At 41.0% G+C, this 25,223-nt stretch overlaps 1 protein-coding gene across 4 annotated transcripts in view; it reads right to left on the bottom strand.

Annotated features, from left to right (window-relative positions):
* Positions 1-196: 196 nt before the first annotated feature.
* The window catches only part of AFF2 (ALF transcription elongation factor 2), a 353,085-nt gene continuing 328,058 nt past the window's right edge, over positions 197-25,223 (bottom strand). For 2 of the 4 annotated variants that reach the window (XM_075435219.1, XM_075435220.1), the window contains exons 17-21: positions 22,369-22,440; positions 21,916-22,009; positions 18,485-18,534; positions 14,354-14,568; positions 197-9,890 (exon numbers count right to left, since the gene is read on the bottom strand). In XM_075435219.1, coding sequence (XP_075291334.1) covers positions 9,769-9,890; positions 14,354-14,568; positions 18,485-18,534; positions 21,916-22,009; positions 22,369-22,440 — 553 coding nt within the window. In that variant the 3' untranslated portion in view covers positions 197-9,768. The remainder of the gene's footprint in view (positions 9,891-14,353; positions 14,569-18,484; positions 18,535-21,915; positions 22,010-22,368; positions 22,441-25,223) is intronic. The other 2 variants (XR_012765473.1, XR_012765474.1) reach the window with 2 other exon arrangements.

Genomic DNA, 25,223 nt, shown 5'->3' with positions numbered 1-25,223 from the left:
CCGGTACCTCACAGCTGCTATCAGCACGACGGGATTTTCTAACATCCAGTCGTTGTAAGTCTCCGCAATGACACAAACACATTGATTAAAAATTAAAACCAATGACAGCTTTACCACAAACGGTACTTACTGTACCATACTTATTGTATCCTGGGAGGGGAATGAGAAAATAGCAGAAGACAGAATAATTTATAGTGATAAAATGGGTTACATTTTCATAAAAATTTTATTTTTACTTTTTTTTTTAAATAATTCAATGCACTGGCAGTATAATTAATCCCTCTATGAGAGACACAAATGTACCAGTTCAACCAATATTATTTATACAGAGACATTGTGTTTAAAAACAACAAAAGTACATTTAAAATGTTTGTACATAAAGTATTACTGTTATTTCTTTTTTTCTGAAGAAGGAACAAATGTAAACAAAATGCATAATTGTGCAACACGTTGGAAATACAAAGCAAAACAGGCAAGATACAATTTTATACATATAAAGCAAAAGAAATCAAACTTTTATAACTATACAACATTTCAGTAATTGCTTGACATTTTAACAGTTACCTTGGTCTGTACAAAACATCTTAACTTATACTTAAAACTTTACAAGAATAACATGCTTGTTCAGAACAAAGACACCTTGTGGAATTGCAATGATTATTGATATGATATTTGCACGCATGAGAAAAAAAAGGCTACTTCAATAGTAAATAAAAAGTAAGAACGTAAGGTAAAGGGCCATTTAGTAAACTAATGTAATCTAATTCCAATACCTAATTAAGTTGCACTGCAATGCAGAAATTACATCTGACTTTTGCTGGAAGACCGTAAGGTCATAATGTTGCTCTGTTTCCAGGAACCAGAAGAAGCATATATAAATTTTCCTGATATTTTGGTTAATTTTACATGCGCACGTGCACACACACATACAAAAGAAAAAATAAAAAGCAAAAAAATAGCATTTGCCACAACAGCCAGAAATGGTGGGCAAGAGAACGCACGCACTAGACTACTCCCAGCATGGCTAGGTTAAAACCCCAAGACAACCGGCAAGAGCAAAAACCCACTGAGCTTGCCAGGATTACTTTTCTTGAACCTTAGTTGTATTCTGCTTTTGTTTCAGATGACAAGAAGCAACTTGAGCCAGTTTTAAAATACTGGGAGTACTACAGGCAAAGACAAAACACAAAGCAAAGGAGAGCTCAAAACCAAAGCAAAAAATAACCAGATCTTTTGACTTGTTTTCATACTCCGTGACAGTATGTCCTAGACCTTTTCAATGTGGGTTGTAAAAAACCAGCATTTAAGATTCAGTGGAAGATATGCAATCCAGAGACGTCAAAAATACAGACAGGAATAAATAATACAATATTTTATGGGATTACGAGGACTGTCAGCTTGGATAAAATGCGCATAAGTTTTAAGTGTCCTCAAATGATACATATGGCTAAAATTAAACTCCTGACTGCATCAACCTAACATCTTCGGTGCCTGATTCTGCAACCTGTGCGCTGAGCACTCGTTTACACAGTTACTCCCGTGGACTTCAGAGGAGCAACCTGCCCATCAGGCTGCTCAGGGGAAGAACGGCAGAATTGGGCCCAGATAAATATTTGCCATGACTTTCAAATGTACAAACTCCATTTGGCTTGGAAAAACCACTTTAGCATGTTGCAATGTCTTTGAACTAAAGTAATAAATTCCATCTCTAGACTGAGAGCATTTATGACACGTTCGAATTTATTTGCCATTTTTCTATGCAAGCTAATGCTGATGCCAGTAAATATTTAAACTGAGAGGTAATGAAATTGCAACATGCCTTTTAGTTAAAACCAAAACAGACGCAAGCCTAGACGGCAGGCAGAAATTACCCTCCAATTCCTTTAGCGGGGATTATCTGATGCTGAATCAGATTAGTTCCGTATATACCCAGCTTCAGTACGTATTTACAAAGCTGCACTAGGGCACACAGCACAGTATGAAAAGGGAGAGGACTAGTTTTTCAGCTGGTGTAAATCAGCACTGACATCTACGGAGCTACTTAGAGGCACATCAGCTGAAGCTCTGGCCCACAGTCATCAGAAACGTATGACCATCATTCACTCCATATGTAAAAATCTCAGCGGTGGAAGCACCGAGTGAAAGTATAACCGACATCAGATAAAAAGCTGCTCTGTTAGTCTGGTTTCTGATAACGCTCTTCCAGACGGTGTGGTCTAAAGCAGTTTTACGATGCGCTCTATACTGCATAGCTTTGCAAAGTACAGTATTTCCTTACAGGCAAGGATTATGGTACATTAATCATTTCATTGGCATGATCAGTAAAAAAGGCATGATGATAAAAGCTTTGGGAGTTTATCTGCATAGAGATATATTGGCAAAATAAGTCTGGGGTTAAAGGGTTTGCTCCTCAGTGTGTGCATATTGGATTAACCCCACTGAAACCAGTACCCCTATACCAGTTTACACCAGTTGAGGAACTTGTACTCTGCCTCTGTCATAAATAAAGCATGTGTGTTGCTGCCCACTAGTCAGTTCGTTCATAAATTCAAGGGTAAATGCCTCCTGCCACTGGGTCAAAGCTTCTTCAGGTCTGTAACTCCGCGGTATTTGCCACTGAAGTCAATGGTGGTTTGCCTGAGCAAGGGCTGAGCCAAGATACGGTCTGGTTGAAGAGCAAGTCTGCTTGCAGTTAATCCAGCACTAGTCCAGAGGCCTTGAACTAATTTCAGCGGGGCGAGTGCTCAGCCAGAACAAAAAATGGGTGTAATTCCGTTGAATTAATTGGGTTAATGCAACTGAAGATCTGGCCCAATAAACTTAACTCCCGTAATGCTATGCCATTTTTGTTAACCAGCTTCTCCTTTGATGGACAGTGCTCAGCAAGCTCCGTTAGACTTGCATCATTGCCAGGCAACAGCAGAATTTGGTCCCATGAATTCCACAAGCTGAGCCAAGTTACTTTACATTTGCTTAGCTCAAAGTTTAGTCCATTGTAGGTCCTGTTGTCCACTAAAACAATGAACTTAACTTCAGAATCTGACTTTCCTTCTAATTCAGAGAAGGAAATAACTGATTAGAAATTAGGGCTATCTCTGCTTGATGGGTTTTTCAATGGAATTACAACAGAGTGACATTCACACAACTGTAAGTAAACTTACAATCCAGCACAGAGAGCTTACAGAACTTGCATAGAGGGGAACTCAGTTAAAATCAAAGACGAAAACAAGTCTCAAACAGCTGCACCATCCACTCACATGGCTTTTAGCACTGGTATCAGTAGGACTCGGCTAAAGTCCCGTAAGCACAAGTGGTCCTGGTGACACCATGATTTAAATTGCAATTCTTCATACAGTGAGTACTGCCTTAGCTTTATGATGTTACTGCAGGCACCGCTTCTGTCAACGTATCTGGCGTTTCCAGATGCAGTGCAAGCACAAGTGAGTGCTCAAATCCAAGCCCCATCTGTAGCCGCAGAAGACCAAGACCTGACAGCAACGCAGAGCTGCAGCTCAGGCGGTGGGGCTGGGCTCACTCAGTGCTGCTGGGCACAGCTCTGCTCGCCCACCACATCTCCTCCACACCGACACCGTGGCCAGGGCTACATGGGGATTCGCACTGCGCAGACCCGGAGCAGGCCAACACCCTGAGCAGGCTGGAGGGCTCAGGGAGCTCTGCGCAGCTCCGCAGCCTGTGGTAGGCACGGGTCGGTATTTTCTGCGGCCTCTCTCAAAGCACCGAGCACAGACATCGCTACTCGAGCTGGCCGCTGGGCCCCCGGGGTTGGTCCTTGCTGGAGTTGTAAGGGAAAAATGGCTTAACTCTACGGGGACTACAGGGCAGTGACAAGCTTGAGCTCTTTGTGGTATGTGGTGGCACCCTGAGGTGGATTAAGGAATTGGACGGGATGGTGCCATATTCACATTTTGTAGGGTAGCATGGTATAGGTGTTCTTTTGCAGGGCATATCAACAGTAATGACTTCCCTTTCCCAAGAAGCACACACAGGTTAAACTCATAATGCCAGACCACACCAACTTGCCACAGTTTCTTTAAACCACTCTTCACATCTGTACCATTGCCTAACACAATTACAGTGTCAATGAGCTGCCTGAGATGTTGCTGCGTACCCAGTGACTCTGGGCACGGCTTCTCTTCGTAGTATTTGTGTTGAAGTGCCTCCTGATGTGGCCAGGTTTGATTCTCATCTGACACCAGTTTTATGCAGTAACTCATCTGCACATGGACTTGCTCTCGCTTCTACCTGCAGAGCTACGGGGTCGCCCCAGCTGGACACAAGATCTGAGCTCAATCTCTTCTGACTTCAACAGTTACCGCCATGGGTTTAAACTGGCAGGAGAGGATCAGAATCACTGATCTTGGAAGACAAAAGAAACAGACAGAACATCTTTGAACCAGAATGGCTGAAGTAAAGCTACCGAGCCCACCGGAAAGGCAGGCCTGACCAGAACACTGCACAGAAGATGGCTACTCTGCAAGTCAGGCAGGGACATTTTGCATTCAGTAGCAGGGAGGTTTCAAAAGTGAAGGACAGCCTAACAGAGCTTTCAGCCTATATATAGGCTACAAAATATCAAGTGATATATCTCAAATATGTCACTATATCTAGTGAGATAGATATGTATCTGCCACATAAGACAATACAGAATGCTGACAAGCATTGCTGTGTCTAGTGGTCTGGTTGTATCATGGAAGTACAGGAGGAGTATTAGAGGAATTGAGCCCTCCCAACATTGACAAGACTTGTTTTATTTGTATTTATAAAATAGTACGTAAAGTAAAGCTGGAAGATGTCATAAGGACAGTGGACTGGTTTCTCGTCTTCATCCCCTTTGCCTCGCTCCCAGTGCCCTCCGGTGAGGTCGGAGAGACGCTGCCAGAGGCAAAGGCCCTTTGCAGCGACACCGCGCTCTGTGGGCCTGCCCATGTACAGGGCATTTCTACACCTGCTTCAAAATGAGAAATTAATTTTCTTTGGTGACCGGTGAAATATTTTGCCTTTCTTAAAATTTCAACACACTGGTCTATTGCAGATGAGCTACCCTTCTGAAAAACCTGTACACTGACAGCACATTCAGTTTTGGCACTGACTTCAGGGACCACAGGACCAAGATGACAGAGATGATGCTACTTTCTGTCACACCTTCACTGCTTGCAGGGAGACCACAGATGCCAATAGGACTATACACAAACTACAGAGGAACACTTTGATAATTCTGCTACCACTCAGCAATGGTCAAAGTGTTTCCTCTTTAAGGCTATTGCATCTTTTTTCCTGTGCTATGAAGTAATGAGCAACAACTTTCTGCTGCAAATCCACATCCAAATCCATATATATATGCCCATGCACACATACACACACATACACACACACACATACACACATGCTTGCTTCATTACTGAGTGTAGTGGAGTTTCTCCTCAACTCGAAGCAAAAATGTATATTAATACCTAAGTCAGAATCCTTTACCAGCCCCATTTTTGCAATCTTTTAAGTTGCACTCACAAAACTAATAACTGAATTTAGCCAGCATTACATACTGATAAAAATGCAATGAAAACATTTCTTCCAAAGTACCTAAAAACTTGTCAGTGAATCTAAACTGTCGTAATGGAAGAATACAATAAAATCCGTGAAATTAAAAAAGCACAGAAATTAAGGTCCATACTAAATTTCCAGATTTTGTTTCTTTAGGAGGAATGAAGATCTCAATCTTAATTCTAAAAAGCCCCACTCTGAAATCAACAGACCTGTTCCTATCTTTCAAAGGAGGTCATCTACAAATGAGAAAATATATTACAGAGAGACTATTTAAATGATTACAAGTCTAAATACCATGTAAGAAAAAGTGAAATGAAGCTATAAGAAGCAAGCTGGGAATGTTGCCACCAACACTATCAAGACAAAGGCTAAACCAGAATGACTAAAAAAATAAAACAAGATAAAATGAAATAAAATAAAATAAAATGCACAAATACTGGTCCAAAGCTCTATATGCAAACTCAGCATGAACTGTTTATGCTGTCAGTTTGCTAAGAGTGGGAAGAGCGATTCACCCTTTGACAGGAGCCGCAGGAGCATAGCTGAGATCAGCAACCAGTGGGATACGGTCTCAGGGAACACGGCCCACATGGGATACATCATCTCAGGCTTCCCCTTCGATCTCTGCTCTCAAGGACCATGGTTTCCCAACACACATCACATGGCTGGAAATACTGACTGCACTCAGAGCAGGATATTCTGCCTGCACATTGTCAAATACTTCACTTCAGACCTGCTGCAGCTCTTGACATGGAGGTTAAGTGCTATGTAAATGCCCTGCTTGAGCACTTAGGACTTTGCTGCCCTTGGATCTCGTACCGATGGAGCTCCCAAATGCTCACCTTTAGCCCTTTGCTGGCATGCTTCCTTCACTGCTGAACTATGGATACTGCTCCGACCCTCCTGAGGCATAGGACACAAACGGCAGTCTTGTCAGCTCTGGCAATTTTTTGTAAAGCTTGGTGTCCTTCTTAAACCCCAGCTGCAGAAATCAAGAGATTACATCACTGTCCCAGTTTATCACTATTAAAAACAAATGTGTAATTTCTGGCCCTCAGCACGCTTGAAAAATGCCTGAAAATGTGTCACGAAATCAGTCTCCAAGCTCAGTATCCAGAAGGCCATAGGGGAACCAAAAAAGTTTATTTAAAAAACCCCTATGATTTGAAGCCAATCTTGCCGTTTTTGGGGTTTGGTTCAGGACTTTGGATGCCTGAAGTGGGCAGTGTGAAGAGCAGACATAGCAAATGCCCAAGCAAACACATGCTGCTTCCCCACGGATTGAAACAAACAAACAATCTCATTTGATTAACTCTGCTGGAAGTAATATTTTAAGGGGTAAAATGATTCCACAAAGATGACATGTTGGCATTTGAAATGAGATGAATATAGTGCCTGTAAAAGTGCAGTAATCCTTAATAACTAACCCAAAAGAAGCATCATCCCCAGGGATAAGACGGTAATTCACTCTCCATATTTAATTTGCTTCTAAGCCGCTTTTGAAACAAGACTGCTAAATAGTAAGTTGGCTTGTGATCCTAGGCTTGACTGCTGGACTTATTATAATCATGCCATTGATTCAGCATACATTCCAAACTAAGTCACAGGATACAAAATCAGGTGGGCTAATTCCTTAAGCTGTTTAAGCAAAAGATTGTGAACAGGGGGTAAATTTAGAGATAGGAGCCTGTTTACCGCAAGCAACAGAGGAAAGACGATACACTGCTTCACCGAGTGACTGCAGCTAACTCTGTGAACAGTCTGGTGTCTGAAGATTGTATTTCAAGACATATCTATCTTTCATAAATGCACGGAAGTCTAGGATTTCAGTCTACGTTAAAGGAACAAGTGACGGCAATGCACTTAATCAGATTAAATAGCTACTGAATCTTATTAGTGAGATCTTGCAAAAAGAATGGAAAACTCTGGCTTACGACAAAACCACCCCAACACCACTTCATCTCAAGTACTCACCCTGTTCAAAACAAGAAAAAACAAACCTTCAAGTGTTTTTCTTCTTTTTCTAAACAAAAAACCCCAACAGCCACCATCTTTCATCTAAGTTTTTGAATAGTTCTCACTGTTGTGGTTTTATTCATTAGCTACTGGGGCCAGAATTAGCGTGACAAGTGCTGTCAGATTCACGTTTCAGCCACGTTGCCGAAACCCTCAGAGAACAGATAAGGGCGTATCGACCACTTCAGGAACAGCGATGTGCAGATAACACAGGATGTGCATGTTCGGCAAAAGTCCTTTGCAGACAACCCTAAACTGGATGATTTCTCTAATAATGCACCTTGGCTACATTTACAACACAGTCTTGTGGAACAAAATATTAGGAATTAATGATTTTTAAGAAAAGGTAGTACTACAGGGAGCTAGTATACAGCAGCTACAGTAATGTTTGTCTTAAATGTGCATTGTGCAGAGTCCTTAAACTGCTCTTATTGCAAATATCCAAGGCCTGCTCTAAAAATCGTAACAGTCTGAACCTTTTAAATGCAAATTTGTCCTATTTATTTGGTCACAACCCAGTGAGTAGAATCCAATAACTCACCAGATTAAAGGATATACAGGATTATATAGCAGAAAGTAATTGCAATTAACTAATATCTGGATGGCATTTAATACACATATTGTATTATTTCAATGAGATAGAATAATATTTACATTGCTATGAGCATTTTCTGTTTATAGAAATGGAATTTACAGCTCAGTAAGGTATGCAGGCGTTATATCAAGAATGAGATGAGACCGTTTAAAGTCCTGTGAATTACTGATATAAATTCATTTTGTTTTGTTTCATGCACCAGCGCTTCTTGCAGAGCCACCAGAAGAGCAGTGCAGTTTATAACAGGGGAAAAAAAGAAGAGGAAAGAGCAAATGTGAAATGGTATAATTTATTCACAATTGCTTTGAAATTCTATCTGAATTGTCTCATTATTATTCACGCATTAGAGGAATGGTCCAAAACATGACAGCATGGGTAAACAGATGCAGAGCTTGGAAAATAGTTAATCTGACTGAAGTATTTGTGGCCATTATTAAACAAATGTTATATTGCTTTTGGGTAAATCTGGTGATTTTATTTAATTTGACATTGTTTTTAAGATAGCAAGATAATATTGTTCATTTCTAATGTTCTGAAATGAACAAAACGTGAAAATTGATACCACATGGAATGATAATGTTTCAACACTAGCTGGTTAGTTAAACTTCTAGAGAGTTTCATGAAGAATCTGCATACACTTATTAATGGACTTTTACATACAATAGCAATGCTTGGAGTGTAGTGGTCCTGTTACAATCTGCTTTCACTGAGTCACTATGCAAGGAGAGATTGCTCTACGAAGAAAAAACTTGGATGAGTATTTGTTTGAGACTAAACAGTAAAACTGAAAGAAAATTCACAGATTTAGTATAGGAATGGTAGATGAGACTATGAAAGCTAGTATTTTGAAATTGCCTACAAACTGCAATAAATTCTGCTGCCTACCGAAATTATTAAGCCAACAATAAACAGGAAGAATGGAATATCAAAACCTCATTGCATAGTGTGCCATCGTTCTTTAATGAGGCATTCCTTCAACCTTTTACCTCTTAACACCTTTGGTGATCTTACATTATGTACCTGTAAGATATTAAATGTTCTCTTTTAGAGATTAAGCCTATAGGAAGTAAGGAATCTTAGGAATGTACTGTGTCAGGTAATGATGGCAGAATTAAGCATCAAAAAGCTTGGTTCAGGTTCAGAAGATGATTTTGAATGAATAGCTGTAACTTTTACTAATTTATTTCAGAAGGGACTTCTCATATATACCCTCAAATACTTAAGACGCTTTGTACTGTTTCTCAGGAATCCATATCTTCTCAAAGTGCTTTTTTGTTTTCACTTGAAGGCAGCTTGGACTTAAAACAATACTGCAGGGAATGTACCGTTCCATAAAGCACGTAAGGATGGCAGGATCCAGGAGACACAAGGCATAGAAAATTGTCGAAAATGATTAGATGGTACAACACATACTGCTCTTGAGTCATAAGTTCCATTTATGGTGACTTCTACTTGCAATAGATAGGATATTAAAAAAGGCAATAAAAATGAAGTTACATGAATAAATTTCCAGAAATGAGTGGAGTTCCACCAGTGATCGTCTCTGCGCTGGTAGAGGTAGAAGAATGGGGATGTTATGAACAGGGCAGCAGTCACTACAACAAATGAGCCTCAATGCGGAGCCAGTGGAGTCCTTGGCGAACGTAACGAACCAGATTGGTCATACTGCTGTGTTGTGTTAAGGGTCCCATCACTGAGTCCAGGTCTACAAAGAATTCTGCAACACACAAGAAGCAGAAGTCACTGTTGCAGGCAATGGTACAGAAATACATGCATCACCATGACTTCCCACCCAGTAACAGCAGCGCAATTAGTGAGTTCTCAAGACATTGTGCACATGAGCACGTGGTCACTAGGAAAGAATTTAAACAAAAACAACAATATATTTCAAAAGATCAAATTAGATTAGTGATGCTGGGAGTCAACCACAACATGGTACGAGTGGTTGCCGATGTTTTTTCTTTAGCCTTGACAATCTACACTTTCAGTTTGTCAAGCCTAGGTTTACTGACTGCATGATTTAAATAGCTGGCAATGAACTGTGGGATTTCCTTTTCCATGTTGTACCCTCTCCTGGGCATGGAGAGCTGGACTGGACCTTGCAGCAGACCTTGCTTGCTCTTTTCCCCACCCTCCAGTTTCTGTTACTGCCACTGCAGCAGTTTTGGCCCTCTGCTCATCCTGCTGCAGCTACAAGCCCCAGAGGATGTATGCAGGGTGGGAGAGAAGAAGGAAGAGGAGATGGGAACCTGTAACAGGAAAGGAAAGAAAAGATGGGTAAGGCCACTGGGATCTGGTGTTGGGAAGGGTTAATGGGAGGTCACTAAACAGAGAGCCATAGTTAGGAAGCAACACACTGGTTTACTTTATGCCACTTGTTAGATGCTTTCTGGGTGAAAGACTAATCCTGTTAAAGTCAACAGACCTTTCCTAATTGCTTTCAGTGGAGAACTGGATTGTGTCCTCTGTTCTCCCACAGCTTGTCTTTTTGCTCACTGGGGCACAGGCATTCCCACATCTACAACACTCACACTATATTTAGGCAAGTGGGAGCCCGCTCTCAGTTAAAAGCCCCTCAGAGCTCAGATAACAACCAACAATCACAATAACTGGTGGCTGAGCCCTTACATTCTCACTCTATCTCAAATCCAGCGTGCAGCACTCAGCCAGCTAACGCTGTATTGGCTGCAGTTCGGGAGAGCAGATGCCGGGTACAAAATCATTATCAGTACTTTCTTCAGCAAGTAAGTGCTGCTTTGAGGTCTTCTATCCAAGCATCGACAGCCTGACCCTGGTCAGCTTGAGAGCTACAGCAGTATCACAGCACAAAGCGATTTGGCTGGAGGCAGGCATAATGAAAGCTTAGGGCTATCACCAATTGCCTTAGGATGCTGCAGCCAGCAGTTACTTTTAATTGTACTTCCTCTGTCTTCTATTCCCCTCCTCCAGTGTAAAATCAATACATTCAGAAGTGAAATAATGCACTGTCTTGCTTGCATTCTAGATATCTCATTCTAGGCTCAAAAAAATAATAATTGCTTTAAATGCTGAGAATTCACTTTAAAGCCTAATTTCAGTTTAACATTTCTTGAAAAAGCTACAAGCACTGAAGCCACTTATTAAATTTATATGTGAAAGAACAGGCCTTTGTCACTACAGAGCTGATGGCTTTCTACTGTAGGGAAAAAGTGCTGTTATCTTTGGAAGCTTAAAAAAAATTACCTGATTTTGTAAAGTCAGATGAAAGTTTGATGTTATAAATGGTGAACAACTCTCCAAGTGATCCAACACAACCCAGCCCATGGGTCGGCTTTGGGAAGTCTGCAGTGTAGCGCTACTGATGCAGAGTTTCTGACAAGCTCCATCTATTCTCCCACATACCCTAAACTCTACCAAGCAGGGGAAATTCAGCCAGAGGTACACGGCAGTCTGTTCCCGCTTTTCTTTTCAAACCAGATCAGCTTGGCGGGTCACAGTTCTGCTGTTCTCCCTCTTGCTATGCCTTTTTATTTTAATGGCACATCTTTTGTCAGGCTGACAAGAAAGGCTTCTGTCTCCCGCTCTGAGCCAGCTGGAAATGAGTCAGGTCCAAACTGGGAGTGTGCAGGCATACTTAGAGGAGCACAAAACCTAGCAGACAGCTGTGGACAAGGGGAGGCTGCACAGCTCCCACAATGTGGAAGAAATCTCTTGTGTCTGCATGGGCATGACCTAAGAAACACCTATGATAGCAGTCAGACCCAGAGGTAAAGGCTATTAGACATTACAACGATGGGGCCACATATCTCTACCTATCTCTATTAGCTCATCAGGGACATGTTCATGGGCAAGGCACCCCCTGTGATTCCAAAGACAACAGAAACAATGAGACCTGACCACGAAAAAAAAAGTCACTAGACCTGTTTCTATTTTAAAGAAAACTAATTTTTATCTTACACATGGGTTTCTTTGTGGGTTTGTGTGTGTTTGTTTTTGAGACCATTCTTATTTCAAGGGAGGGGGATCTCATTTTTTATGATGAACTGACTGCCCAAATGCCTGAGAGAGCGGCCAAGATGTCTGTCCTTTACCTGTGACTCAAGGCAGAGTCTGGGGTTTGGACCTATCCCATTTGCTGTCATGGGACATTTTTGAACTCACAGTGCACGTGCAGTGTACCAGAGCTTGGGCACCACAACGGCCGGTCCAGCTGGCAAAGGTGGATTAGAGACAGCTATGGGCAAAAAGGGTGGGCCCTGTCCCAGCCAGCAAGATACAGGTGTTTGGAATAATTTGAGAGTTGCAGATGACAACTACTAAAATAATTACATCTAGGTTTCATGGAACACTGTAACATTTCTTACATCAAAGTGTCTTAAATGTATCCTTTTGTACATGGAATCCATCACGGGATATGACAATGACCTGCAGAGTAACACAGCAGTTCTTACCTATTTTGTTGTTACACCATGAATTTTTCAAACTGCAGTTTAACTGTTTAAGCATGCAACTTTAAATTGAGTATTTAATTAGAAATGAGGTATCTTTCCAGACAAAATGTAAAGACAGACACGCTATAGCGTGTATGAAACTCTGATCTCTCTCCAGTGGTTTACAATACTTAAATGAAATTGGAAGTAACATGAACTTTCCATTCCTTGTAACACAGCTGCAGTTTGTGAAACATGATATGAAAGAACAGGGCAGAACCCTAGAAGTCTTGCTCATGTGAGAAACCTTTATTCATGCATCCAGTCCCACTGAAGTCAAAGGGACTGCTCATCTGAATAAAGATTATTCCTATACGGCTTTGCAGAATTGGGTTTTTTTGATCGTAAATCAAAATGAGAACAAAGAAGAGTATAGGGGGAAAAATGCAGAAAGAGAGTCAGCAGGTTTTTTCTCATCAAGCTCTAGGACTGATAACAGCAGTGGCTGGGTACATTTTCTGTCTGCTGGCTGAATGCCTGAGCTATTTTGATTCAATACCAAGTAGAACATTTAACAACTCCACAACACACAGGGCTAATTACAAGATTATCGCCATCTCTTTCTCCTATCAGAGCATCCTTCTGCATTCCCACTGTAACATTCTGCACTACATTTGACAGGGAATCACTTTCCCATTTTGTGAAAATGGATGCAGCTATGGAAAAAATCCAAAATGACTGTATCGCTACTAAATTAACCAATGTGAACAAAGACAAGAAACAGTGGGGAGGACTGGACGGAACTTCTATTATTGTTCTTCATCCAGGGACAGATCATTATGACCCACCATTCAGACATAAAACTCTATAAATCTCAAGCTTAGTTTCTCTAAATCAGTGGAAATTTGCCACTGACATTAATGGAAGTAAGATCAAACTGCATACAGTGAGCACATTTGTCAGGAAAAGTCAGCCATCTGAAATCTCAGTATAATTTAAGAGAATGAGCCAATTCATGATAAGAATATTTCCCAGTTAGGCTCTGCACCTCTAGTGTTAAAGAAAGCTTTGTCAATGATTTGTGCAAGTCCAAAGCTGGAATCTGAATAATTACATTATCATGGGGAAGCTCACAGCCGGCCAACAATAGGCCAGATTTGTCCTTTACTTACATCTCAGCCACTCCACTATACTTGATACAACCCAGTCACAAACTGCTTGCCACAACTCCTCTGAAATGACTGTGGTAAAGACTTCACATTTTGCTGTTCGGAATAAACAAGCAGATTTGCAATCCAACCATAGGAGAGTCAAGGTCATGGCTTTCAGTGGACATCTAATCGGACTCTCTGCACAAACATAACATCTAATGTTTGCTTATTATCCTAGCTAGCATTTTAATAGTCTTAAACCAGTTGACAGAGCAGTATGAAAATAACCTCAGTGCTCTACAAGAAGCTGAAACTGTGAACAAATCTGCAGACTCAAATGCTCTCATCACTTGGGGCTCATGTTCGCTAAATTATTTGCCAGCTGCTCTGATAACCCCATGTTCAGCGTGTGTTACACATCCCCCCTCTGTGCTTGACAAGAGAAGATACGCATTGGCTACAGTGACCGGCAAGCAGATTTGGTCTGTTTGCTCAAGCTGTCACAGTTGTGCTCTTAGATGCGGCGGCTCTGGGTCCAATTCCAAACAATGCCTATGAGAACAGAAAGAAAGCTAAAGCTGATGAGCCAACGGGGAGAAGGAAGAAGCCAAGTGGGGCACCTTTATTCTCCTTGGTCAGCTTGTCAGCCATGTCCCAGTGCTCGTAGCTCCGCAGGACATTGTTGGTGATGTTGACGTGGCTGGCAGCCATGTGGTGGATGCGCTGAGGGATGGTGATGGTCCCCGCCGATGAGGAGCCGGCAGTGCCCGTGCTGCTTCCGGCAGAGCTGATGGGGGACGGGCTCAGGGACATGGGCGACGGTGTTTCTGTGCTCCTGTGAAAGGTAAAGGGAGAGTGAGTCCCCCTCACACACCCCCCAGTTCATTGCCATCCTAAACGCGCTTGAAAAATTATCTCTGCATCCCAGTCAGGGGTGAATGTGCAGTAGTATCTCCTGGTTTTATGAGAAAGGAGAGCTTATAAACTGGGAATGATTGAAAATAAAAAGGGATTTAATTCTCCCTACAAATGAACCTGTTATTTAAAAAAAAAAATCTATCATAAAAATAGAGCAATCTTTCAGAGAAAGAACTATCTCATAGCTGTAATGATTTTTCTACCTGCTGCCAGAAGCTGCAATGGCAGTTAGAAAACACTCAATGTGCAATATTGGCTTATTATCAAAGCATTTTGTGGAAGCCACAATGACAGTTTGCTCCAAATACAGTCACCACAATAAGTAAAGTGCAAGTCTTAAAAGCACCCTGCAGAGCAGCATTAGGAGCTGAGGGTACTGCAGGATTATGAGTATCTCTATAGGATTCTCTAAGACTGGCTATGGAGATTTGTTTCTAATTGCCTACAGTTCATCCACACAGTTTTGTACAGAGCAGTGTTTTAAGTTACCTACTTAGTGCAGCACTGATGTTCTAATATAGATTTTCCTTTAATTCTAACACCAGCAGTTAGGAATCACCTGCTGGCTGCCGGCAGTGCAGAGGTCAGCACAGCAAGCCCATGTTTGGAGCTGTGCAGCGCTGAACGTTCACATACAGCTCTGCTCTTTCAAAATCTGTTTCAGCGAACAAGACTAAGGGTTCCAAAAACTTCTTCTTTTGCCCCCATTTGGAACCACTTACCTAAACAAATGCATTCGATTTGCTGTGGAACACACTTCAAACGCAGGGCCGAGACGCTCTTGGCGCTCTCTGCATGAAGCCAAGACACCAAAACTCTCTGGGCAGGGAAACTTGAACCCCTCTCCTGAGTGGCGGCCACTGACGCCTCACGCTGCGCAGCAGCATCACGCTCCCTCAGCCCCGCCACGGGCCTGATCCAAACCCCAGGACAGAAACACTGCTCCTCTTGGCTTTACCAGCCACCGTCGGTGGTCTGGAACATGAAGCGTGGGCAGGGACCTGCTGCGCTGGTACTTTGCAGGTGCTGTAGGACAGACTGCCACCGTGGCACAGCCTTGGCCTGAAAGGCACTTACGGCAACAGCCTTTGCTGCAGATTTTCCAGCAGTGCCTTGCTACTACCTGTGCTCAACAACAGGCTCCTGCGATACATTCTTTTTCCAGAGCTAGGGACCACATTAATTCAGCAGCTAGTAGCTTTTTACACAGATAACGTGTTATAGTTTAAGCATATCCTACGGCACAAACGTTTTATTTTTAAGTCTCAAAACATCCTGGTTACTTGACACGCCACAGTGTCTTTAATGCACAGATGAGCTGAACTATACTAGATTAGGTCTGGGAGCAGTTAAAAATCATAAGTATCTGAGGAGACCAGGAGTATTTTGTTAGAGCCGCTTACAACAAGCTGACGCACTTCTGCCAAATAAAGCACATTGTTCATTGGATTTACCCTGTTGAGCACAGCCATTATTACTGTGGTGAGTCTATTAAATCTCTCTATTTTGTGCGTTCTGTCGCTAGAGGTGGGAAACATTTCTGTAATGAAACCAGGGAAAAATTGTTTCATTGCCAGCCTGGAATTCAGGCCAACTTTGTAGAGGTTCACAAGCCTTTCAAACAAAAGTGGCCAGAAATTCCAGTAAGCCAAGCTGAGATTTTTGATGGTTTGAGATGCCAAGCAGACTATACTTCATAGCAATGGGTAAGTTTTGCTTTGTTCAAAAGATTTAGGAAGACCCTGCTATCTCCCCATTCTGAACCAGGCTGCTGATCCATCTCCAGTGGTGCCACACCCTGATGGTGTTTGGTCTCCCCTCTGTGTTATGTGACTTCTCTTCCCATTTGGTACAACTTTGCAGGGGAATAAGAGGAAACTGCACAGTGAGTAGCCTTGGGGAAGGCAGAGAACATGCTGCCAGTGGCAGCTCCAGGCCAGTGACAGTCCTTGGGGCCACCAGGAGACACCCAAGATATACGGCAGCTCTGAGCTGGAGAGCTTTTCTTCTGAGACTCCAGACAAAGGGGACACAAACCTGAGTGTGGACTGTGGTCTCTGTGTGTTGGGTCACAGGTGTCATAATAACACCGTTACAACAAGGCCTCGTAATACTCAGTTATTCTTGCATGTCAAGAGCTTCCTTCTCTGAATAAATGACAGAGAAGTGCACTTTCAGAGCTTTACTGCCTTACCTCCAAAGGTGGTGCGAAGAGACCCATCAGCTTGGTGTTATGTTAGAAGTGATGCTGACCTGAATGCTGGGTTTCTGCTGCCTACGTGTGGCTGGACAAGAATTTTCTCCTCCAGTCAAAACCCACTGATTCTAAATCCTGGGCACCTATTCAGCTCCTTTAAATAGCAAGGGAGGTGTCGTCACCTGCAGAGCACACACCCCATAGCGGTCTGTTATAGGATGGGAACAAAAGGATGACTTCCGTTCCATGAAATTTTCAGGTATAAGCCACCTCCTTAAGGGAAAAAAAGAGGTGTAATGCTCCAGTGGTCTATTTTGGCAATAAAATTTTATGTAGACCTTACTGTATTTTTATTGCAATACAAGGTTTCACTGACATTTAAATGCCTTGAAAAACTGGCATATAATGAATAATTTAAATTAGTAGCTGTTACCATGTTAAAATATCCTTTCAGTTTTTGTTTAAAGTGATTTTGTATTTCAGTGCTTTAGTCTGTGTCATATACTTCAACACCTTTATACACTCAGTTATTCAAAATAATTTTGTGTATTTGATGTGCATGTATATATACACACACCAAAATATTTTGAATTATCTAGGACAATATTTTCCTTTAAGCAAAATGTTGTCATTTTTGATTCTGCACTGATTCAGGACAAAGTCTATTGGAAAACTTCAATTCTTTGTGTGTTAACCTTTAATCCCTTCTACAGTTTTATTACTTTTTTTCCTTATTTGGTTTCTCAGGTGTGTCTAGTAGACATTTCTTCTTATGAACCACCAGAAAGAGACCATTAACAATAATAATTTTTTCCTAGAATTCAGCCTACTCAAACAAAGAAGGAAAGAAAAGTCCTTCTCCTTTGTTTTACCTATGTCTGTATGTATGGCCAGAGATAGGAGCAGAAGAAATGTGTGTCAGGTGGCAACAGACATTGCAAGATAAAGGCAAGGGTGCAGCAGCAATGCACCTACACTGAACAGCGTATCTTAATTGCATTACCCTGACTTCATATCTGAGGCGAGGGTGTTTTAACATTAGTATAAAGCCACCGATAATTGGTTGACTAAGTGCCTTCACATTTTCACCACTATTACGCCTTCAGTTTTATTAAACAGCACTTACCATATATCAATGAAATATTCATTGGTCTTTCATTACTGAATGAATCATTGAAAAATCATTGCAATGAAGGTTAACTTTACTTTGGCTTCCTGAAATGACATGGTACTTGCTAGCTAATTAACAGATATTTTTATGGCCTTCAATTGGCTTGAGAAGCAAAGCATCAAAGAATTCAGCACAGACCCACCACGGCTGACTTTAGACTTAAGGAGGCTTTGTACAAAGGCGAAGGTGTGTTTCAGCTCCTCCTTCCCACCCGCACCAGAAGGCTCACACGGGTACCTGATTTAGCCCAGTGAGAGCCCCTCATCTCCACAAGCCCAAGGCAGCTGTAAGATCAACTCTGTAGCCCACCAGAACATTTTCTACCTGCTACATACTTGAAACATACCTGTAGCTCCCAAACCACTGAGTCATGGCCCATCCTTTGCCTTTACAGGCACCCAAACATTTCCCTCCCTCTTGGAACCACTTGTCCCCAGACAGAAGTACTCAGCAGAACATACTCACTTTCCATTGCCGCCCCAAGGTGAGGGGGCCTGTGAGGCTTTTGAAGAGTTCTGTAAACACAAAACCGAAATGTAAATAAAGGTGATGCAAATACATGAATACTGATGACACAAGGCTCAACACTCCCCTGTTCTCATTGCAAGAGCTACAGTGCATGCAACAGAACAGCTCTGCACATCAGTCCCATAATTAAATGGCTGGTGGATCATTGGTAGGTTCCAACCAGTAGCTTGAAAGTCACTTGATGAAAGAGGGAATACAGTAAGGTTCCAGTAAAAGCAGATGTAGTTCACAAAGAAGTGGTTTAATTACCACTGAAATTTACTCTACAAAGTTCTTCAGAGCGCAAATGACTTCTCAGCTTTAGGGAGACCTGCAAACTTTTAACAAGAAACAAAAAGAAATTAGCTTGATGCCTTAACGAAATTAATCTCTCTCAAATTGCTAGGGAAGGTGGCTTGGGATTCAGATAGTAGGAGAAATAAAACTTCTAGTAAGGATCTGCTTGAGTACCCTTGTTTTTATGTATTTTATTGGCATAAACTGACTTTCCTTACCTGCTTACTCATTCTTCCTGTCATGCCTATGTAGCACCTTGTACAACCCTATACAAAAAGACTGCCCAGCAACAATAAAGCCCAGATTTTTCCAGTCTTGCTCAGACTGGGTGTTATCTTACTTAGTTCCCATAAAAAGCGGTAATATCAGGACTGAAGCTATCTATGTGTGCCTTCTGAAAATAATCACTCTGATCTCCCTTGCAAAGAAGTCACCATGCCCACTGAAAATTCAATCAAATTTTACAAGTTCTCTGCAAAGTATTACTGTCATTATTACAAGATTCATCTGGTTACTGTAATTGCTATTTTGCATGTGAGGCACAGAGAGTCAGTGGAGCACAGAGCAGCCCAGGGCACGGGCCAAGGTCACACAGCTGACTCTGGGAGCAAAATCCTACCCTTGACTTCTAAAACACAGCTAAACTTGCCAAACAGTATTGACCAAAGCAGAAGACGCTGCCCAAACCACCATACGGTATGTTTCTACACAGCACGCCACTGCGTTTCATAAAGATGCAAGCAGCAGATGGAGTGTGTTGCAGTGCAGAGCATACGTAGTGTGCCACTCACTCATATGTAAGCAGGAGGGAGATCCTAAACTGCCCTGGAAAGTCTTCAGGGATGAAGAAGCAGCTTTGATGTTAGTTTCTGCTGTCTGGGGATTGTTCCCAACAGTATCTGGAGACAAATACTAGATCTGTCAAGATGAAGACTAGAATTTGATCGGAGGTAGTTACTTGACAATGAAAATATTTGAAAGACTTCTGCCAATGACTACTGACAACACATTTTCAAAATCATAAAAATATTCCGCAAACTTTTACATGAAACTCATCAAAAGGTGCCACTTTTGCTAATCTTAAAAGTTTGATTTAAATTTAAAAAATTTATCATTTTAGTTCTATTTTACTCTAAGTTGTCTCTGAATTTCCAAACTACTTTTATGATTAAATGGTTATTTTCGGTTTTGAAATGTCAAAAAAACAAATTTGAAACTTTTAATTGGAAATTAATCACAATTAGTTCTGTCCACAAGTGGCTTCAATTTGGACAAAGTGGCATTTGTGAGGAAAAGTATGAGAAAAAATTCTGCCAAAAAAAATCTTCTCCAGCTGTGCCACCAACAGTGGGCTGCTTTTCACAGTTAAAAGCGTGCAAAATTTTGAGTAGCAACTCTATTCAAATAGTTAATCTATTTCATTTGTATTACAGATTCTCGCTAGTGAACATAGAGAACACTGCGCAGCAATACAAAACTAATACGTCGTTAATAATTGCCACTCTTTTCTTTTCTCCTCCTATGCTTTTACTACAAAAATATACTGAACATATAATCTGCATACACTCCAACGCTGCTTCTAGCAAATGAGTTACAGTGCCCATAGCATACACACAGTGACATTAGCTGAAACACTCAGCTTCAACTGGATGCCAAAAACCAGCATTCCTGATTTGTCTGGTTTATTATGTTTTAAATTTTTTTCTCTTATTTTCATTTACATTAAAAAGCATTTTCTCTGTGCAGATGCAGTAAAATGGTATTATGCTGGAAGCAGTAATATGTTCTTCATTGTACCTATTTGCACAGCTAGAGAAAGTAAAGTGGCTTTAAGGGAAAGGAGAATCCCCTCCGCCCCCTTCTTTTTCTTTTTAAGAAATCATTACTTTCTGCAGGAAAAGTTTATCAAATGATATGTTTAATAACCTTTTTTTAAGAGACAATCTACATTCACACTGGATAAGTTCTGAAGTAGATGGAATACATTTCATGAAAATGCTGAGGCTACAAATGTGTCTAGTTCAAATTTAATTTGTTGTGCAAATCCCTGACTGAAAATTCTGTGAGTACAACAGAGACACTCCTAATGGCTTCAAGAGAGCCTCAATTCAAGCGGAAGATCAGGAGTAACATTACTGAAGTTACAGAGACACACACACAGAAGACACCAGGGAAGTGGTGGTTGCTAGCATGACAGTACTGGAGTTTTACAGCAGAAAGACCATTTTGTTGCCATTTACATGAAAATATTAAAACTGCAGTGTTAAAGGTTTTACTGGTTTGCAGTGCTAATACGTCAAAGCCTGGAACAAATTCAGAGAGGCTGAAAAAAACCCCAAAAAAAGACTGATGGGCTGACAAACCAGTATAATTACATAATTATAGAATAATATGTAGTAATAAAGCACAAGAATTAATGTATGCTTTAAACAGCTTTAACCAGTAAAATATAAATATCAAAACCTTGGCAGAGCTGAAGAAAGATTCGGTTTCTCTCTTCATTTAGGAACTGTGAGGACTTGTCATTCTTACACTGGGTAAATAGCATTTGACCAGGTAAAGGAAACCATCACCGAGTCATGACAGTCAGCTCAGCTCCACTCGATTCAAGGTAACGGCAAACTTTCAAGCTGTAGATAAGGCAATTTGAAGTTCCACAGAAATAAAAGGAGAAATCTCTAAGTCTGCAATAAGCTTCAACAAATCTCACTGAATTTAAAATCTATATTTAACTAACTAAAGCCCAAATACTTGCTTTCTTACAGTTCATTGGGGCTCAGTTCATAATCACTTGCACATTGAAATCTTGAAAGAATCAGTTTCCTTTACAGAAACTTGCATAAACATTACATGGAGTTGAGAATAATGTTATTTTAGGAGAATTACTGAGCATGGTCCTTTGAATCAAGTGACTAATCCAAAAATCCCAAAATTCACTTCTGTCCCCACTCACTGGCAGCCATCCTGCCTGCATTTCCCAGAGGAGAGGTTAAATGTGGGACTTTTAAGTCACGCAGTTATACTTGTGAGAGCTCTTAGTGCTGGTAGGAATTTCATTTCATATCAATAAATTAAACATAAAAAAAGATTACCTTAAAATATTCCATCAGAGATCTGGAGTACTTCATAGCATGGTCCTTCTTTAGTTTAAACATTCTCAAGTAGAGAAGTGATAAGCATCGGTAGCTGTGGTAATTAGGAAAGGATTATGTTAATTCCATTGCTTAATGAAACCTATAAACTGTAAAAAAAAAAAAAAAGCTGACCTATATTTTGCAGTTTCTGTTCTAAGGTTAGATTTTGAAACGCAAGCAAATGGAGAAAGAAAAAAAAGTGGTCAAAAGCATTAAAATCCCATCTTGATAAGAGTATAAATTAGAAGAATAAATGTTTAGTCAGCTGCTGAAGAAATCCATTAGTTATCCTTTAATAGTTTAATGGAAAACAAGAATAATGATCTTCTGTAAGCTGTTTAAGTAATTCAGTACTTTTAAAGTCCTCCTTAAGATTTTAGCTGCTTCTCTCATTGTCGCAATGGGACTTACCATAAAACTGCTAATTTCTTGTCCCCTTCCGTGGCACAAGAGCCTGTGAAATTCTTGAGTCTCATTGCATACCTTGTCAGAAAGGCGAGGAGAGAAGAAATTGAGAGTTAAGATGTTTCCAGGAATACTAGTGACACTCTGCAAAATAACAGCCACACACAGATATTCTCCGACTGCAACAGTCAATGGTCACGCTGTTCTGTAACGATGAGATCAATGCAAAATTCAACAGAAAGCACCACTTGAAACCTGGAGGGCTAAAGTAAACCACCAACCCACTTTCTGGGCCAACAAGGTGAACTATACTTGGGCATATTAATGATATTATATCCAGCCATCTAGGCTGAGTCCTGCAAATATCTGAGATGAGTGTTGGGCAGAAGCATAAGGTCTTGGCCCTGTATGTACTGAGGAGTAGAGTAATATATAATAAGGTTTTAGATATAATACTTTGGGCTTAACAATGCCTTCAAAATCCTTCTCATAAATGCTTCTTCAAAGCTTTTAATGTATTTTCTATAGAAAATGGTTTTAAATACAGGGAGGGTCATGTTCACAGCTTTTTAAATTCTTGGGTCTATTAATTTATGAGTCTTGTGTACTTGGTCTTCCCTCTCTATTTAATTGCTGCTGTCCAGCATTTGGATGATCAAAGATTGAGTATTCCTACCTCCTCTATCTTTGTTTTTCTTTAACTGAGCACACTCTATTCCATGCATTTAGTCTCTTGAAAATCAATTCATCGCATAAAATCATTGTTCTGAGCCCTAATGCAATTTCACAGGTACTTGTGTTAGAATAAGTAATAGGGTTCAGCGTTGCGTAAGAAAGTTTTAAGGTATCCAGGCAGTCTTGATGAGTTCTCATTTACAAGGAGGTAATGGAGTGCAGGCAGGCAGTGCTGCTCTTGCTCTGCCTTCTTCCCACCACCCCCATCATCAGCCCCCAGCTTGCAGCTGTAGCACACCAACCTCCATGTCCCACCTCACCTGCTCTTTGGTATTGTTGTTCCAGTCATACTGACTGAACCTGATCAAACACGAAGCTAAATGTGTCTTTGGGATTTTCAGTGTTGGGGATTTTAGTACTGCCGTTCACTTAAAACACCTTTGACAGTCAGATCTCTGATATTCTCAATTATTTTGATGCTCCACTTGCTTTCACAAATAGGTGTCTGATGCAGATACTCAGAGCAGACACAGCTAATGCAAAAGGGGAAAATAGTTTCTCTGATGGAGGGAGAAGTAAAAGGGAGAAAAATCTTCTTCTATTTATTCTATCACAGTAAAAATCTATGTTAACATCAGGAGCCACAACGAGAAGTTGTGTGTGCACAGCCGTGTACTTTGTTTGCACATTCAACACCGACTGCAGCCCACAAGAACTGTGTATTTGTCCATGGAGTTTATTGAACCTGTACCAGCCTGGGCAATCATCTTTCTTCCATGTCTGACTAATGACAGCAATTAAATGGGCAAATCAGTCTCTCACTGGCTGCCTACAAGATGCTGCATACAAGAGTTGGTAAGTTAAGCTCTACCTTTGAAGGTAGGTGATGGAATTAATCTCACCTGACTTTAGCTATTTAGAAATTGGAGATATACTGCAACAAAGTCCTCCAGATCCTTCCATAGTTAAAAGCCATTCCAAAAGCAATCCAAAAGCAGTTCAGGTGCTGTTTCCATGCCAAGGTCTATCTATCACGTAGCCTGTGCTAGGACTGTGCTGATACAGGAGCTGCCGGGAAGAGCAAGGCAGCGGGGCTGTGCGTGCTGGTGAGTGCCAGTTGCTCCAAGACGCAGCCATACACTCAGCTGACTCCATCCAGCACCAGCACTGTATGGTGGAGGGGAGCTGCAGGTATCACCCATTTGTGAGCTACTCCTAGAGCTGCCATTCTCTGAGTTCAGTGGTGCATGTCTTGTGGGTCTGGAATGAATGAAGATTTTCGGTCCATCCACTAATGAACAGACAGACTGCTGGTCTGAGCAACATTTTCAACTGTGCCATAAAGAAGGACTCAGTTCTTTAAAGAATATTTCTTTAGATACAATTTATCCTGCCATACCACTGTAGTTGTGTAGTTCAGGACAAGCTGCACACACGTACTGAACTGCCCGCTGTCGGAATGCAGGAGGAGTTCCAGCACGCTGGAGCAGAGGTAAGTGCCTCCTTTTCTTAAGTGCTCTGCTCTGGAGGATTTAACTCACATCGTGTTGAGTGAACATCATTTTTTTGTTGAGTAACCTCTTTAGATTTTCTTCTTCTCTTTATGAAGTGTAGAATGTAAAAACATGTTTTAAAATATTTAACAGGCACATCTCTTACTTGAGAGTAAGAGCTTCTTAAAATTTGATACATTTTATTATGTAAATATCTACTTATTCAAAATGTAAAGCATGCATTATTTTTGGCAGTCCCTAATAGCTAATATGGCATGTTAAAAACATTAGAAAAACACCTCTGCCATACTAACACCCAATCATTTAGGGCCTGATTTGCCTCCTTTTCTTTCTCTTGTGCAAACTGCCAGTAATTACACTGACATTAATGGTGATATTCCCAGCATGCACTGCAGAAAGCAAAGGTGCATCACAGTGAAGAGGAAAAATCCTGTTGTTCTACTTACAGGTAAATTTAATCCTTCTCAATTTCACTCTGATAATTTGAGCAACTAAAGCAAACAAGCCCTTAGTTACTCAGGAGACCATTATTTCTATGGAGCAAACAATATGAAACAGCTATAGGGAACAGTAGCAGATTTTAAAATAATAATTCAGACACTTTATTAGTAGGTAAAGGCGCTCATCCATATTCTATCCTACGAGTCTACAAAACTGTATTAAAACTAATTC

The sequence above is a fragment of the Opisthocomus hoazin genome, chromosome 14 (genome assembly GCF_030867145.1).
Source record: "Opisthocomus hoazin isolate bOpiHoa1 chromosome 14, bOpiHoa1.hap1, whole genome shotgun sequence".
In the NCBI taxonomy this organism is placed as follows: Eukaryota; Metazoa; Chordata; class Aves; order Opisthocomiformes; family Opisthocomidae; genus Opisthocomus; species Opisthocomus hoazin.
This window is presented reverse-complemented; position numbering and strand designations above follow the sequence as displayed.